Source organism: Haliotis asinina, chromosome 12, assembly GCF_037392515.1.
Source record: "Haliotis asinina isolate JCU_RB_2024 chromosome 12, JCU_Hal_asi_v2, whole genome shotgun sequence".
Taxonomy (NCBI): domain Eukaryota; kingdom Metazoa; phylum Mollusca; class Gastropoda; order Lepetellida; family Haliotidae; genus Haliotis; species Haliotis asinina.
Genome location: NC_090291.1, coordinates 25,651,043 through 25,670,014, shown reverse-complemented (window position 1 = coordinate 25,670,014; position 18,972 = coordinate 25,651,043). Strand labels below are relative to the sequence as shown.

At 39.3% G+C, this 18,972-nt stretch overlaps 1 protein-coding gene across 2 annotated transcripts in view; it reads left to right on the top strand.

Annotated features, from left to right (window-relative positions):
• LOC137257616 (septin-7-like) overlaps positions 1-18,702 on the top strand; it is a 112,943-nt gene extending 94,241 nt beyond the window's left edge. The window contains exons 13-14 of one of the 2 annotated variants that reach the window (XM_067794937.1): positions 4,918-4,949; positions 18,693-18,702. In XM_067794937.1, the coding sequence (XP_067651038.1) occupies positions 4,918-4,948 (31 nt within the window). In that variant the 3' untranslated portion in view covers position 4,949; positions 18,693-18,702. Of the gene's footprint in view, positions 1-4,917; positions 10,550-18,692 lie in introns of those variants that run through there. The other variant, XM_067794938.1, reaches the window with a different exon arrangement.
• Positions 18,703-18,972: the final 270 nt, after the last annotated feature.

Here is an 18,972-nt window from a genome sequence, read left to right as displayed (position 1 = left end):
TGGTATCCTCGGTACTCCAGTGTGTCGTAGAGTGGGTTACATTCCAGTCACACGGGAAAGTGAACTTGGGATGGCACTTATCAGTAGTCCCCCAGTAAATGACTTGAGGAGGAATCATACTGCCACTCATAGAACATCTGAGTAACATGGTGACCTTTTTTTGTCATCTAGTCCTACGATGTCCACTTGTTTAGAACCACACTGGCTCATTGTCCAGTACGACACAGGCACGTCAGAGTTTATCACTAATTCCTCGGGAATGCACTGTTGTTCAATCACTTTGCGCACTGATGACACAAACTCTGTCTTTTTGTCCTCAAAGTCTGTCCGCAGTTTCCTCGCAGTTTTGGTCCCTTTTCGTTTGACAAATCTAGTTCGTCGAAAGAAGGATTCAGCCCAGCTCCTGTTCAGCTCAATGGGTCCGCCATTTTCGGATAACTACATTCTGTTTTCGTGTATGACGATCCCTTGGGCAGCAGCTAAAACAATGTTGTAGTTGATGATACCGCCCCCTTCCCTGTTGCTGGTCACATGGTCTTTTACAAGTTTATCGAGTTGACCGAGGAGCAAAGGTCGCCCATACTGTTCGTGCACCAGTTCCATTATATCTTCAGTGTTGTTTTTGGCTTTTTTTTTTTTTCAAGTACGATGTCTTCATATACTGCATGGAGCTTTCGCCGATATCCAGTCCTTACATCTTGCTGTTTGGCTGCTTTGGAATTTCCATTTTCTGTGGCATACTTTGCAATCTTTGCTCTGGTCATGGGGGGAAATGGCATTGTTCTCTCGCTTTCTTTTGACTCCACGTCTTGTGTCTTCTGACATGCAGCAATGATAGTTTCATTTACTGCAGCCATTCTTGTCGCCTTTTTAGGTGTCTCGACCTTGTAAGGGTCAGGGAAGCCCATTGATAATTATCTACACCTCAGGGGGCTACGCAGTGCTTTTTTATCTGGACGACGGGATACAAGCACATCAACGGAAAAGTCAACTCAGACTACAATTTGACTTCATGGTCAGGCTACTAACACAACTGGGTTGGTTAGTAAATCACCCAAAGTCGGAACTGGAACCTCAAGAAGATATCAAATTCCTTGGGATTTGTCTACATTGAATCAGATTGTTGTTCCAGAGGACCGGTAGGTCAAGATTCAAGAAATGATAACACAAGCTCTACTCTCTCCGCTAACACTTTGACAATGGCAGTGTCTACAAGGCCTCCTCACCTCAGCGCAAGATATGACCAGGAGAGCAAGACTGCAGTTGCGTCCTTTATAATGATTCTTGAATCTTCATCTCAACAACAGAGGACAGATTCCACTCCCAGACAGCCTGAAGCCTTTTCTGATGTGCTGGACAAGCCGATCGAATGCCTGTGCAGGAACCTATATGTTAGGGCCGGTATTCAACAACCACCTTTACGTAGATGTATCTCTGTGAGGATGGGGAGCTCATCCAGAAAACGAGGTAGCAGCAGGAATCTGGAACAACTAGGAACAGGCTCTTCACATCAACCAGTTGGAAATGAAAGTCGTCATTTATGCCATCCACCACTGTTGACAGCATTGAGAAACAAGTTATTAATGATCCACATGGATAACTCAACAGTAGCGTTTTACATAAACAAAAAAGGGTCAACAACATCACTATCTCTGCTACGCCTAATGTTTCAACTGTTCAACTTAGTCGACAGTCTGAAACTTCAAGTAAAAGCAAGGCACATACCAGGAGCCTGGAGCATCATGGCAGATCTCGTTCCCTGCGTCCATCTCCAACAGAATGGATACTGCATCAGTCAAACTTTCGAATCACCACATATAGACCTATTTGCAACGAGATTCAACAAACAGACAACAACTTTTGTGTCGCCAGTACCAGATCCCGTAGCCTGGGCAACGGACGCTCTCGGCATTTCATGGGAAGGAATGAACGTGTATGCGTTTCCCCCTCCTGTACTTTTTTTACCAAAAGGCATCGAGAAAATCAGACAAACAAAGAGGTTGCAACTGATTTTGGTCGCGCCTTACTGGCCAAAGCGAGATTGGTTTCCAACAGTTATAGAAGAGCTAGGACAACCAACACTACAATTACCAGAGTGGAAGAATCTTCTCATTCGTCCCCACACAAAACAAGTGCACGGCCAACCATCAGTATTCCCATCTTCACGTATGGACCGTATTAAATCTTGTTTGAAACTCAGAGGATATTCAGCGAGAGCAGCGAAAGCACTCACCTTAGCTTTACGAAAATCCACTCACACACTTTATGACGACAAAAGGAAACGGTTTGAAACATACGCCAGAAAAAAAAGGGATTTTCGGTGAACAAGGCAACTCATCCTCAAATAGTCTAAAGGTCTGAAGGGTTCTACATTATCTAAGTACTCAGCTGCTCTCACCTCAGTTGTCACGATGGGAACAGGGACGAAACTCACTAAAGTACCAGAGCTCATTGCCTTACCAACGTTCGTTCAAGTTGGAAGATCAACAACACAGATTTAGAACTCCAGCATGGGATCTAAATATTGTACTCCAACATCTCACAAATGATGCATATGAAACCACTTGATCAGACTTCAGTTGAAATGTTGACTCAAAAGACGCTATTTTTACTTGCCTTGGCTACAGCGGCAAGAATATCAGAAATTCATGCTCTAGACTTTAGTCGAAGGATTTTCGACACAAGTCACCAGGAAACAGCTCATTTATGTCTAAGATGGGATAGACAGTTCCATGTATGGGCTTTGTCTTCAATCTTAGGACCATATGATACACAAGATTTATCATGTCCAGTGAGAGCATTGAAAAGATACATTGCACATACCAAGTCTAGAAAACAACGGTTCAAGCACCTATTTATCCCTATATCTAGTGAGACACCCACACTATCTAAGTCAGGATCAGAGCTGTTATACTTATAACGTATAAAGCAGCAGGATTAGATCCTCCACAGGCCTCTAACCCACATGAAGTCAGAGCTCTAGCCTCTACATTACCTCTACATCGTAACTGCTCGCTATCTACTATTATGGAAGGCTGTTTTCGGAAGTCAAATGCAGTATTTGCCAACCATTATCTGTGAGACATAGCCACGGAGGACATCACTGGCAAACATCAGTTTGGACCACTTGTTGCTCAGCAACTAACAGTTCCCCAACGATGATGACTTAACTCACTGGATATGTCACGTGACTTGTGGAAGCCAGACACTCTGCAGAGTATTTTGGTGGAAAGTGCGCACATCTTGAACAGACTAGCATAAGTGATTATAACCTTATATTCATTATGAAGATATTTGAACATGAAGAAAGGTCGCAACTAGTTTCGATTGTTATATTGTGATATTTAGTTGCATCTGAAACTAACGAGACACTAGCTATATTAGTGTCATCACGTACCAGTCAACAAAACCTTTTTTCGACTGGATGTGACTCCCCCCAAAATCTACAACGAATGTGAGAAGAATAAGACTGAATTATCGCCACGACAAGTTCCTGAGAGGGGGGGAATCATTGGACGTATTTTACAACTGACAGCAGAATCCAGCATGGCCTGACCCACCACAGTTTCCATCGGATTCTGTAAGCAATTAAGCATGAGTCAGGATTAGGAAAAATATGTAATTTTCTGAATCTTATGGCGAAAGCCCTCCCAGTCGCCCCTCACAGACACGCTGAATTCTCACATTCTCGTGTCGGGCGATTACAGGAGAGAGTGAAGTAGCATGGCGGTCAGCTGACCATGTGCCGGGAAAAGGGTGGTAATATTTGGGTGAGTGTGATTTTACATCTGCTTCTTTTAGAAGGGAACTTCAAGGGATTTCAGGTGTTCCACTACCTTCACCAGGAAGAGTAGAGTAAGCAATTAAGCAGGAGTCAGGATAAGTATAAAATATCAGTTTTATTCAGAAAATTACATTTTTCAGTCACTGATGTGAATTAATTTGATTTGCATTTGCATTTTGCAGAAGCGATTGTGTGGAAAATAGCATTTGAAATGGTTTGAGTACAAATGTTTTAGGGGAAAATTTTCTTCCGGAATGTGCAAATGTTAACTTTTTGCAATTTTGGAACAAGAGAATAGCTGATGCGACTTTGTTTGCTAGCCTCAGTATAGCAATGTGATGAATAATATTGAGGCTTAGTTTACTTTGGTTGTTCTGAAGTCGTTTCATCAAACACTGTCTCATCCTCAATATCTCGGGTATACGTTCCAATAAATCTCCACTATGCCATGGATGCATGTTCACCCGCATGATTTTATTACCTACCTTTGCTGACTCTGCATTCTCACAATAACAAATCAGCTAAGCGTCCATTACAAGCAAGCTTGCCAGTGTCAACAAAGATAAGGGTTGCAGCTCCTAAGGTTTGTTCGCAGTGCGACTCGGATTTGGAAGAAATCATACAAACTGACAGGGTCAGTAACTTTTACAAAATATGGAAGAACCCCCTCTACCTCTTTCATAGTACCTCTGCATCATTGGTGTTGCCAAGTTTCATCGGTGAGATTATTTAGAAAGTGAAAGTGAGTTGTGATTGGTTTGCCCAACTTCCCAATGTTGATACCTGATTGAATAAACAGCCAGGCAAGGGAGGTAATAAAGTTATCAGGCCGAGGCGTAGGTGCATCAAAGGTATAGTGGAGCTTTACTGGAAAGTATACTCTGGAGATATCAAGGGTGACACTGTTTAAGCATTCACATATTTGGAATGGTGTTTTCTTTTCCAGGCATCGTCTTCACGTCTTGTAAACTATTGATACGTTGTTTGCTTAACATGTAGGTTTATTTACAAGTGACATTGATAGATCTTTACTTTGTTTTGTTTTGGTTCCTAATTGGTGCTCTAATGTACACTTCAAATGTGTATTTTCATATGTGTATATTTTTAAGGATTGTTTTGTTTTGTTTGAACAGCACGAAGAAGGAAAAGAAGAGGCTCTTCTAACTTCAGAAGAGAAGCAGCTGATCACTCACTTTCTGCAATGGCTCCCTTGTGCACCCAAACCTCTCCAGCAAGCTACAAGTGCCAACCATGCAGCACCCTGCCTGTAGCAGGCGTCACAATTTCAAAGATTATTCTAGTCTGGTGACACTCAGTCATCATCCACAGGACTCCTTCTTTTCTTACGTTACGTTTCTCAACTAGGGTACTATTTAGCAAGTGAGAATTAGATCATGATTGTTAACTGATACCTTTTATTTCTGTATAACACTATTTCTATCATAGTTTTGGGAACAAGGAGTACCATTTAATTTTACCATGAATGACTTGATAACCATCACTTTTTGAACAAAATCTCTATTCCTGATATCAGTTCAAGTGATTCTCCTCTTGTTTTGAGGATATATTTGTAGTTAAAATATTTTTAGATCTTTCCCTGAGATCTGAAATTCTCTGATAGAATGTGTAACTTGGTTCCGTAAGTGTTAATACATGTAGATCAAATGTGACTGTAATTGTTTTCATGAACGAAATAGGCCTTATAACGTTTTGATTCACGGGGTATTTTTTCACGTCTGAGTCTGTGTGACCCTTTATTCTAATCTGGTGAGTAGGAATTGTATTCGTCTTCTGTGAAGTTAAAATTTTATGGTGTGGAATTATTTGGCAACTCTTTGCAAAAATATTATTGAAATATTAAAATACTTTTATGATGTGGGGAATCCATAATTTGAAAAATACTTCAATGTCAGTCCTTGATAAAGTCCATGTTGAGTTTTGGTGTGCTGTTTTGACAGAGTACACACTTTGACTTGTGTTCAGGTTACAGGTGTAACCAGTGTTAATATTCTTGATAATAACACTAGACTGATGTGTAGTTTGCTTCTTTAGAAATTTTTATACATAGAAGTATTTGACTCAACCACAAAATGTTGAATCAGAAACATGCATGAACTGGCATTCCAGGCCATGAAAGGGAACTTCTTTTCTAAGGTGAATGGTGACAGTTTGGTTTTCATTAGAATAAGATGGTTTTTGTGACACAATAGTTTTCATCCTTAGCTCAGAATGTTATGTGGGTGATGTTGCAATTACATAATGTTGACACCATGAGTGCTTGCTTTGTCTTAGTCAGCATATCTTGTTTGTAGTCTGTTACTTTAGTGGGTACAGGTTACACTGGACATTATCAATATCTTTGTTACATGATTTATCTGTATCATATTTCTGTGTTTGTACTTTTTTAACCAAGTAATTTTATTGTATATTACATTGACACATGCTCATGTTGTCTCTGTGTGTATGCATGAACATATTAGCATGGCTACTGTGTAATAATTGTTTGGATGGTGTCATCAGTTTATTAGGTGAAGCTTTTCATAACTATGTAACTTTGATAACAAGCTCACTATCTCATATCTCACAGCTAATTTATTTTTATTACACCAGTAGCAATACTATGTTAATCACCTCAACCATTAACAGTAGCAGGACATGATATACTGTGCCGTATCGTGTTTTCGGGGCATTTCTTTTTCCCCTAATTTCTTGTGTGCATTGAGATGATCGCTCCACCTGTAAACATTGTCTCGAGTGTAGAAGCTTCCGTCACAATTGGAACAGAAAATGTTTGAAATATTCAACTTTCACAGATGTTGTGGCCTAAATTACTGTCAAATTACTAAAATTCTACCCTTGAACGTAATGCACTTTGAGGACCTTCGTAACTGCGATCATAACTTTTGAAACAACACTCGCAACTGGTCCAATGTCAAACATAAATATCACATGACTCGAATGGAATGTTACGACGTAATAAAAAAAACTATTGAACACTGAATTGGTCATCTCTTACATACTTTTTTTTTTTTCGTGCTACAGAATTCGTACCAGGCTTGTGACCACTGGGTTCATTCAAAATACAAAATACTCAAAATGTCACATACTCCACACACATGTCATATTTTATTGTCCCTGTCATGGCATACCATGCAGACAAGAAGAATGAATGTGCATATGATTGAATAGCTTAACTGTAAATATGTTTATTTTTAACAATTTCACAAAAAATACACTCACATAATCAGGAAAGAAATGGCCAGTTTGTTTGGCTTTTAGTTAAAATGACACATAATTGTTGATTTTTGTGGAGAAGAATGCGTCACACACGATTCCATACAAGGGCATGAACCCGTGCTAAAACGAGTAACTCGAAAACATGGTACGACACTTCTCCAGCTTGTGCTGGCAGACAAGACACAAAATGTTCATTGCATCAGAAACCAGCGGATGACAGAACATTCTAACAATAAATTTATGAAAGGTGAGGTGATATAAATCTACAGAATTACAGTTTTGATAATCTACTGATACACAATAATGTGCATGGTCATCTTTTGCATTATTACCATGAAAACATGTTACACCATGGTATGTTTATAACTCTTCAGTGACACATTACATATGGTTATATTGATGTATACTGTATACTTATGGCGTGTGTTTAATTCACATAGTCATCAGTATCTGTGAATTGTTTACATTGTTAAGTTCTCATCCGAAGTAGATTCAAAAGATGTTTTGTAAGGATGCACATTACCATCACGCAATGCAAGTTGATTCAAGGCATCAAAATTTTAGTTTGGTTGCCAATTGTCATCTTTGGTGAAACGCAAGCAAAATGTGTCAGAAAACTGATAGGTAACTACATTTTATTAAATAGTTAAACTCCTGTTGCTTGCAGTATTCCAACTTTTCCACTTTAAACCATGCCATCATACTGTCACTAAAGACGTTTTCTCAGTGTAAACAGTATCTTTAACTTCACTGAATGAGTACAGTTTGTTATCTCCTGCCATGCATTTAGTGAAACAGGGCATATGCTATTACTCTCTGTCTGTACTCATGTAGGAATTGGAATATCTTGACAACCATTGACTAGATTCTTTTCACATTTGTTTCCTAGGTTCATCACAGTATAGGAAAGGTTCCAGTAAGGATTTGTGACCTAGACCATTTCAAAGTCACCAGGGGATGTTTATGATTTACCTTTGTCAGGGCGATATCTCAAGAAGCATTCACTTGATCTTCTTCTTATTTGACACCCAATCTTCATCAGTGGAAGGCGCATCCACCAGTCAAGTTTAGTGACCTTCACATAATTTTCTTGTTCACTTTTACACTGAAGATTTCAGCCTATTAAATGCATGATAAGATTGTCAGCAAGATCTCTCAAGAAAGGTTCACTAGATTTCCTTCATATCCTTTCAAGACTTTCCTGGAGTACTTTTCAATAAGAAATATCTTTATTTCTATTTTCACTCATTTCATACACAGTGACATACATGTCAAGGTCAGAGTGAGTTGAAAATGTTTGTGTTTGAACAAGTAAAGAGCAAGATATCAGAGAGGTTGATTGCTCGTGTTTATGTTGACATTTATCTTCTTTTTAAACTAGGACCTTCACTTTCATTACTTTTTAAGTTTGATTTGATAATTTATGACGTAACTATGCTAAATAACAATATTTATGACCTGTGCTCTGCCCATAGCTTCTCAGTTCTCTATAAATGTAGTTTTGGTACATGACACATTTCTGAAATGTGAATAATTATTCCATACATTTAAGTAGGCTCATATTTGATAGTTTGTCTTAACTGAGCTGGTGTTTTGCAGCATTCACTATTGTAGGTTTAGAAACATTATGGATAGTTAGTTACTTGACTTATTATTGTTCATTTATTGTTAATGATAAATAGTTCAACAGAAATACTGTCAGTAATTTGGTTGAAGTGGGGGTGGTGGGGTAGCGTAGTGGTTAAGGCGTTCACTTGTCATGCCGAAGACCCGGGTTCGATTCCCCACATGGGTACAATGTGTGAAGCCCATTTTCTGGTGTCCCCTGCCGTGATATTGCATTGCTAAAAGCGGTGTAAAACTTAACTCACTCAATCACTCACTTGGTTGAAGTGACTATTTCATTTGGCTATGTATTCAGGTGAGCTACAGTGTGATGGCACTCATTTAATTTGTACAGCAATGTATCTTGCATTTCTGTGCAAATCATTAGGTGTTGAGGTCATCAGATAGATGAAACAAGACTAGGCATACGTGATTATTGTGTGAATAACTATAACACAATAGTTAAGGGAGAAACAAGGGGAAAACATGAAAAGAAACATTTTGTAAACCCACTTAAAAGGTGGGCATGTTCTTATATATGTGCATTTGGATCTTACCACTGTAGAAGCATTTCAACTGAACCAGGTTATTATGCAACATATTAGTTGACATTATAAGTTATCACATCTTGTGGAGGGAAATACAGGGTAATATCAGTCCAGAGTAAGGTTGTATTCCCTGGGGCGGATTTTACTAAATAAAAAACCCCAATATGCATCGATTCGACTTGTTTCTATTTATGTGAGATGCTACGGTTCACGTTTAGTTCCTGCCATGTTGACACCAGCTGATCGATTGACCTCAAAGCAGCACACATTACTAAAGGCTTGGCGATGCACACTTTTCTCACTTCACATGGTCATTGAGGCGTGGTGGAGTAATATGACTTTTCTACTCCTTGCTCACGAAGCTGTTCAAACTGTTTCAAATTTGTGTATTTGGAAGGATTTGCAATGTGTATAATTCAATTGCATTTATTCTATTCATTGTTGCAGATTAATGAACTTATTGTTTATTGTACAGATACTTACCTGGTAAAGTGTCTTGGTTTACACTTTCTTCTTGTTTGGATTAATTCAATTTTAATTCCTTATTTTTCAAAGTACTGGGCATTGATGTTTTGGGGTCTGAGCTACATTATTGCCAGCCTGTTTACTCATTTATAATGGTCCCATTCTGCATTACATTTATTTATTCATTGCTTCCTACTTTCAAGTTCTGTGTAATGATTTACTTGACTTCTAGTGCCTTAGGAGTTTTTTTACAGTACCTGAGAAAGTGACTGAGATTTGCTGCATTCTTTGGAAATTTCTATGTAAGTTATGTTGGTCAGGGACCTTTTTCCAACTTTCTGTGGTTTGTTTAGCCATGTCAAATTTTTAGCATTTTAGTAATTAAGAACTTATGATTCTGTGTCATGCTAAAAATAATAAAACTGCCATGGATTACAAACATTTAGCCGATTCCCTGGGTTTTGGGGGGCAAAAATCATTAAAACATAATCAAGGCCCAGTAGTTAAGACCGATAAATTTATGAAAGTTTCAAATGATAGTGAAGTCATTTGTTTTGCCTGAATCACTAGCACTTATAAGGGTACCTTGGCATAGTGTAACTGCTTTCTTGTGATTTGAGTTTGATGGTTAAATAGCCACATAACAACATTCACATCATTATGTATCAAAATTAAAGTTGTTATATGAGTTAAGACAGCATGATCAATAGTGCATTAAATGTATTTTCAGTGTTCTACAAATAAAGTTGTCAAATGGTTAGTAGCTCTGTGCGAAGCTTTTGCAATTACACTTTCTCCAGTTATTAAAAGCACATTTGTTGTAACTTGCAATGTTGTTAATATGCATGTTCTGTGTCATTTCTGCTGCTGAATTTTATACCATTCATCAATAAATTTCATTAAAAATCAACCATGTCTTTCTGTTCCTGGCTATTTCGGATGAGACAAGACAATAGAGAATGGGTCTGATGGGTGACCATGTTCAGCAGTTTAACCCCTTAAAGTTTCTTGGGCATAGCTCTGCCCCACACTGAAGCACATGTGACGCTTGTGGTATGTTCAAAATTGCCTCTGTCCCTCACTCAGCAGTAACTTTGGTTTCCTGGTATGATACAATGGCAGTCTCAACTTGAACATTGAGCACCTTACAGATGACGTGTTTTCTCCTCCTGTACACGTTGACCAGGTATATTATGTCAGTGCTTTGAGCATGCACTGTGTGTGGATAAGTACATAATATAAATGGGCTATTATTATTATGTTCAACAGATTCAGGTAAACATGCAGCAGAGAGCATTCAGGTGATACTGGCTTTGTTAGGCTTGTTAGGTTCATCATCAACTCAGGGCTCTTGTCCCTCCACATGCAGCCCAGAGAGTGAAAGGGACTTCTCCCAGGAAACACTGCCTAGTCGAATCCACCAAGAGCATTCCAGAGGATATGGCTATAGGACTCCCAACACAGCAACCTTCTGCATTAGCCAGAGCGTCTGAAGGGTTGTGCTCCCAGTGGAGAACCCAGGCACTCTTCTGATGTGCACCAAGAGATAAGATGGTCCCAAACCAAGGACACAGCGAACATTGTGTAGTCTAACTACAGTGTATTTGGGATACAAGCAAACCATTTCAAAGGTGAGGTCCGCATACTCGGCATGCTTTTCCTGAATCTTGTCATGCGCATTGCTGTTTAAAGGGACAGACAATTCAGTGATATAAAGAAGTTCATTAGCTTTGTAAAAAAGCACAAGATCAGGCATGTTGGCTGGAATTCTACTCAGGTTGTGCATAGCCTATTCCAAATGATTATTTTTATTTTTTAGTCAGTTTTGGCATAAGAACTCACAGTTATGGCACACGTAAACATGTGATGAATGAAGGCAATTTGCAATCCATATATCGGTGAACACATTTCTAATAAGACAAAATCTTCTGTGTGCCCACCATTTCTTGACTGCCAGCTCTGATCTCGTTGGATTATCATACAAAACAGCATTAATAATCTACAGACACTTCATGAGTTTACAATTAAACTACAAATAACATAACAGTTTCTCAGATAATGATATGATGATGGTACTGTCGCACATGTGGCTTAGAGGCTTATTTTATGGAAATAAGGCTTCCTGAAGGATGAGTGCCATGGGATAGAGACATTGTGCTATGTCCAGGTTTTGGCTCGCCAACCAACCCAAAAAACTTGTGTGGAGAGTATCAGCAGACCCAACAGTGTGGTGGTAGAACATTGGACATATAATTTAGCCAGTGGTGGTGAGGTGAGTTCGAGTTGGGTAAGCGTCAGAAACGTTTGCAAGGGAGGATCCACACAGCTGGCCAACACCAAGCAACAGTGGGAACGGATTACATATTTCTGCAAGATGGATACTGAGCTTAGCAATGACGACGCTATTGGCAGGCAAAATGGCCATCAGAGCTTAGCAACCGCTGGAACAGATTACATCTTTCGGCAAGATGGCCACCGCACCTATCAAGGAGATAAAAAGCAGAGTTTTGGCATTTCCATGGCTGGATGCAATCCCATTTCAAGTAGACCATAAGTTAAGAAATAAGCTCTAGTTGGTTTTCAGTCAGTTAAACCTCTGATCACCAACAAAGAGTTAAGTGCTAAAAAACAATTGACTCTTGAAATGTTGCTCAAACAGCAGATGGACGACACCACTGAGTACCTCGAGCCTTATTGCCAGGGCAAGTAGGAAGTCGTACTTCAATCGATCCTCGATATATTGTTGCAATGAATACAAGAATTGTTGGAAAAATTACCCCTAGAGGCTCAAGATGAATGGTGGAGACCCTGAATACCATCTACCTACATAAAGCGAACTACATACCATTCAGAAGCCAATTGTACCTAGACATGCCTCTGTATTTCAAGAATAAAAAAGCTTAAAGGTCACATGCAACCATAAAATCAAACATAATTAAAACACATTTATCACTTATTCATGACATATAATATACATTGCTGCTTTTAAAAAAACCAAATAAACATAATTATAAGAGTACAATCGCGATTCAAAAGTGCAATATGTTGTACTTGGGGTTACTTCGCTTGAAACGAAGCCCTCAGGAGACTGAACCCAGTCATAGCGGGTGGATATGCACTCAAGTGTAACGACGGCTTCCGATTGGCTGGTTCATTTGCTGATATGCTGAGGGTTCATTGTGTGTACAGAAAGATGATCTGTTTGATGGGCATTTTAGAAGTATAGCCAGTCACAAGAAAGTAAGAATCTGTATGGATAACAACTTCTTTTTGTGTACTTGATGCGTCGTTTCAGTATGGATTCATATACTGTTGTCAAACAAAATCATATACACTAAATGTATATAGAGATGTTGGGTATGGAAAATACATGTTTCTGAATTTGTGCTCGATCCAATCAAAAATTGTGTCAGTAGAGATGGTAAACTACTGCGTGGCTGGAATCTGTCATTCGTCCAAGTACAAAGCAGGACTTGAAACTGACAAGAGTTTGCACCAGTTTCCGTCAGATCCAGTCATCCGAAAAAAATGAATGTAGTATGTTTGCAACCCACAGACATAAAAACATGTCATGTGTATCACACGTGCCTATTTACATAATGTGGCAGACACAGGACTCGGGTGCACGAGTCATAAATCAACTTATTCTCTTTATGTCGTATAGTCTTATAGGTGTTAAGTTCAAATCGCACGTGGTCAATGATCGAAGCTGTGTATTGCATGTTGTCTTTAGCAGACAGGCAGGCAGACATATAGGTGTGAATAAACCAGACACTGAGCTTTCTCTGTGACAAAGACTGCTTACCACAATCAACAAGTTTTTTTACGTAACGAGTAGACTATTTACTTGTTTGTGTAGACAACCAAGATTAGACTACTGCTCACAACCTCAGACGCTGGGCATGCATACTGTTTCAAGCTCCGCTAACCTATTCACTGTGCATACGTCACGGGCGCAGCACAGCACAGCTGTTGAAACCAGTTTTTCCCCCAGCGCTGGGGGGAATTTAGTGAAACGTTTGAACTCCGATTTCGCGGGCTTTTTTTTCATCGCGTTTTTTTCAACTTTATAGGTTGAACTGGCATTTTTTATGATTTGTTTTGGTAAATGCATACCGAAAGGTACCAGAATCTGCAAAGTTGTGTTTTACGTTGCATGTGACCTTTAAGATAGATGTTGAGATCTGCCTTATTCCTCACTGATTCTAAAATGGCAAATAAACCTTTGAGTTATCCCACAGACATGGTGTAGGCGCACCCACACCCATCTCTCAAATTTGAAATTTGTGGAAAAACAAAACCGTTCAGCCATCAGCATCTTCTTGAAGGCAATACAACAATCATGCACCGAATCAGCTCCAGGTCTGATGTTGTATGTAGAATGAATTGATTTCAGTAGCATAGACGATGGGGTACTGAGCGACCTGATCGCTCCAGGATTTGTTTCTCTCGGTTGCAAAGGAAAACATATGAATTTTCCTGCAGGGTTTCAAAGTCAGAAGTTGTGTTTGTTTGTAGCTCGCCTCGGATTCTCGTATATCTGGCACGCGATATGTGATATTTCCTCTTTGCTTCCCGAAGGGGCAAACGACCCAATCTCATCTCAACATAGGCTTCATTGGCATTGGTTCCTGGTATTTTGGTTATTCTATTTACCTGCCATATCTCTAATTGAGGTTCCTGGCATTTTGGTTCTTCTATTTACCTACTACAGTCGAACCCCTTTTACCCGGACCCCACATATCCGGAAACACTGCTTTCTGGACGATTTTTATGTGAATCGAAACTTACGTTCATAAATTGTACTCGCTTAACTGGACCCCGCGCTTCCGGACCCGGACGGAGAATTTTCAAACCATTCCCATACAATTCCATTGACAAATGATCTAGTTATCCGGACGGAGAGATCTGTGCAAAGTGCATGTGTATATGTCACGTCAATACCGTTTACCACACGACTATGTGATTTCTTAATCTATCACAAGGCATTTGGTGTGAATTGATTAATTAACCAACACTACTGACGCGTGTCACTCGGCTTGTTCATTAGGATTTGGCATGTGTGATAACATCTCATCAGTAACAAAAACACTTGTTAAGTAGGATTAAGGGAAACTACACTGTAATTGTACTGTATATAAAACTTATAAATCAACCCCTGCTATCTGTCGCGATGCAAGTTAAAAATAGCCTGCCACATGATCAAGTCATGTGATCTCGTCTGGAAGTTTACTTTCTGCAGACAGCATAAATTTGATACAATGTGTTTTTAGGGCATTTGAAATTAACAAAAGAATATGCTATTGGCAAAATAGAAACTTTTTGTCATCGATTTTTGTTTTTCATCTAACTTACCATCTGAGGCTCCACATGCTACACGATTACGTCCGAGACAACTTGACAAATGGAACCCTACGTTCCGCCTTCCATGTATTAGCAGTACACTTATGGGTTATGATGATTCACTGTTATTACTACTGACTGTTGATTTATTGATATTTTTTGTTTTCACTTAGTTTTCACGTTTTGGTTGTTTGATCCAGTTAAATGGACATCTTGCTATCTGGACGATTTTCGAGTGAAACCAAAACATCCTGGTAAACGGGGTTCGACTGTATATCTGTAATTGAGGTGCACTTTTATCTACGTTTCTGCTAGACAATAAAAATGTGACCCCAATGAAAACCAAGTTACTGCACCTGTGGTTTTCCCTTCAAATTTGCAGGCGATTTTGGCTTGCGTTCCCATACCCCCATCGTGTATACTACTATTTCTGATTTTAAAAGGTGACCAATAACACTACACATCAATTAAGAGTTTGTGCCGACTGTTATAGGACCAGTTGAACCACACCAGAAAAAAACATTCCTGCAAATGATGTCTGCACGGTTTCAGTCAAGAAGACCTGCTGAAAGTGCACCAAGAGGATTGCCGAGGCAGCCGGGAGAGACATCTGTGGGAATCAGCATGCCTACAACTCCAGTAAAACTGCCAATCACCTGCTCTATCTTGATGCCTATAACCTATTTGATGATGAGATTAATATTATGAGCATCTTGCCAGATTTGAACAAAGGCTACATCCTCAAAGAGGATTTGGAGTATGCCATTCACTGGTTCCCTAACGGATGGTAAACAGAGAATGGATGTCGGACTAACAACAAGTGATGCTTGGAAAAAATATGCTGGCCAATGTGGGAAAACTCACTCTGAACTTGATGGACAAAGGAGAACAAGTACATGGTGCACTATCGGAAGATGCAATGGTACTTATCATTGGGCATGAAACTGACTGAAATGCATCGGGTGATGCAATTCAGTCACAGTCCCAACATGGAACCTTACATTCATTTGAACCCTGAGCTGCGAAAAAAGGCCACTGTCGCTTTCAAGAAAAACTCGTACAAGCTCATGAACAACTCTGTGTTCGTGAAGAAAGGGAGAAATTCAGAAAATGGGTTAGTGTGAAGCTTGTCAGATACAGCAAGGAACAAAAAGTAAGGAAGCTCATAGCCAACCTGGTGTTCAATCAGATCAAGATTTTCAATGACTCGGTAGCACTCAACATGAACAAAAGTCACATCAAACTCAATCAACCAGTTTACGTGTGGATGAGCACCTTATCAAAACATCTCATTACGATTTCTACTACAAGCTGAAGAAGCAGTACAGTGACAGGTGCGAAGTGCTGTACATGGACATGGAATTCCTGCTGATGGAAACTCACACTGAGGATGTGCATGAGGATATGAAGAAAGAGATGCACCTGTACGACACCAGCGACTACCCGTCAGACCACCCAGTGTATGACACCACCAACAAAAATGTACTCGGCAAGATGGAGGACTAATGAGCTGGCATACCAATCCCCATGTACGTTGGCTTGAGACCCAAGATGTAGTCCATCAAGATTACAATGAAACCTGAAAGGCGAAAGGGGTCAAGAAAAAGGTCATGAAACAGCACATCAAGCACACCCTCTTCAAACAAGCTCTCTTCCATGAACACACATTCAAACACCTCATGAACGCATTGACAAGTGATAAAAAAATCTTCTGCATCACTTTCAACAACACCTCGCCATCAACCATGGATACCAAACGATGGATTTCGAACAATGGTATCCACACATATAGCCATGGATACCAACAGTCTACCTAGACCTCAATGTGCTAGGAGTTTCTGAGACCCCCAATGAAATAAACTCTATTCTATGCGTTGAGTGAGTGAGTGAGTGAGTTAATATTTATCGTCACATCGGCAATATCTCAGCCATATCGTGACGAGAACATTTAATACTGAAATGAAATATATATATCTATTATAAAACCTGTCAACAAGAGACAGTAAAACAACTAGAATATCACAGATGAGAATATAAAACAAGTAACTATACCTAAAACAATGTATCTATACAGGACAATACAAGATAAAAATGGGCTATAGATTGCTAACAACTGAAGGTAGATCACCATACTAGGGACCATGGGGACTTACAGTACCTTTGCTACCTGCATGGACCCTAGCTGGATTTACATCATCCCCTCAGCTGGCAGCAATTTGGGAAACCTAGCCATGCAAATAAAAAGACACTTATGCTACGATTAAAAACATGAAAGTTTGAATTTACTTTGAATGTTTGTGGACTTACGTACCCTCTCAGGGGGACAATAGTTTTACAGTACTTCAACCCCCTTTGAGGATACAGCCACTAACAAGCACAGTTCTGAATTTAAACTTCCAATAATAAAATATTTATCTATTTACAATTCAGACAATAAATCTAATTCTTTTAAAAATGCAATGATTAAATGAGAGCTTGTGTTATTAAAAAGATCCTTCAGAGTTCGTGAATTAAAATACTGATCCCTTGTGATGGAATACTCGACACAGTCAAGCAGGATATGCTTGACTGTGATTCTTCCATCACAAGGGATACAAAACGGAGGATCCTCACCTTTAAGCAAATATTTATGTGTATATCTTGTGTGGCCAATACAACATCGTCGATGACCTCCTCAAATCTGGACTGACAACCCAAGTAGGTGTAACCAATATACGGTTTTATTTCATGTAATTTATTGATACCTACTTGAGTGTCCCACTTCTTCTGCATCAGATCACGGATATACGTTCTAATGCAAGCTTTGTAATCTGAATATGGAAGAAAAAGTGGTGTCACAGATTTGTTGAGTGCCGCCTTGGCAGCAAGATCGGCCATCACATTTCCAGAAATACCTTCGTGACTGGGTAACCAACAAAAGACGATGTCGTATTGGCCAGTAGCAAGATCATTATACAATTCAATAATTTCAATTAAAAGCGGATGTTTACAAGAAATGTTTTTAATAGCTTGAAGACAAGAAAGAGAGTCAGAATATATTATATACTGTTTACGTTTAGGGTGTCTTTGAATATATTTAAGAGCTGTTAATATGGCGTTAGCTTCTGCTGTAAAAATAGAACTATTATCGGGTAATCTAGAAGATATTGTTCTGGATCCAATGACAGTAGCACAAGCAACTGCACCACCGTCCTTGGACCCATCTGTAAATAAGGATTTGTAATTGTTATATGTATGTTTCAATTGATTATATTCTTGTTTATACTGTAATTCATTAGTTTCTGATTTTTTAAATGTAGTTAATGTTAGGTCAACCTGTGGCCTAACCAACTGCCATGGGGGAGAGGAAAGAAGACGGGAAGGAGCTATATTGTTCAGCTCAATACCAGCAGCAGCAATAAACGGCTTTATTCTGAGCCCAAGAGGTGGAACAAGAGAAGACTTTTTGCTATATAAATCCTCATAAAGGGGATTGAAGACACAGTTATATGCAGGGTTAGATTCGTTAGAGTATAGTTTTATGATATATTGTAAAGATAATTTGATACGGCGTTGTGCAAGAGATGGTTCATCGGCCTCAACGATGAAGACTGTCAATAGGTGAAGTTCTGAAGGACCCAAGACAAAGTCTTAGACCTTGGTGATGGACAGGATCAAGAAGTTTAAGATTGCTTTTGCAGGCTCCACCATAGACAATGGAGCCATAATCAAGTTTAGAACGAACGAGTGATCGATATAAATGGAGAAGGGTAGCTTGATCCCCTCCCCATTTTGAATTTGAAACCACTTTCAACAAGTCAAGAGCTTTTCCAGGCATTTACTTTTAAGTGATTGAATATGTGGTAAAAACGTTAAGTGTGAATCAAAGATTAGACCCAAGAATTTGGCTTCCTTCACAACTTTAATGGGCGTCCCATCTAGAGACAGTTCAGGGTCTTTATGTGGTTTGTATTTTCGACAAAAATGTATGCAGTTAGTTTTCGATTTAGA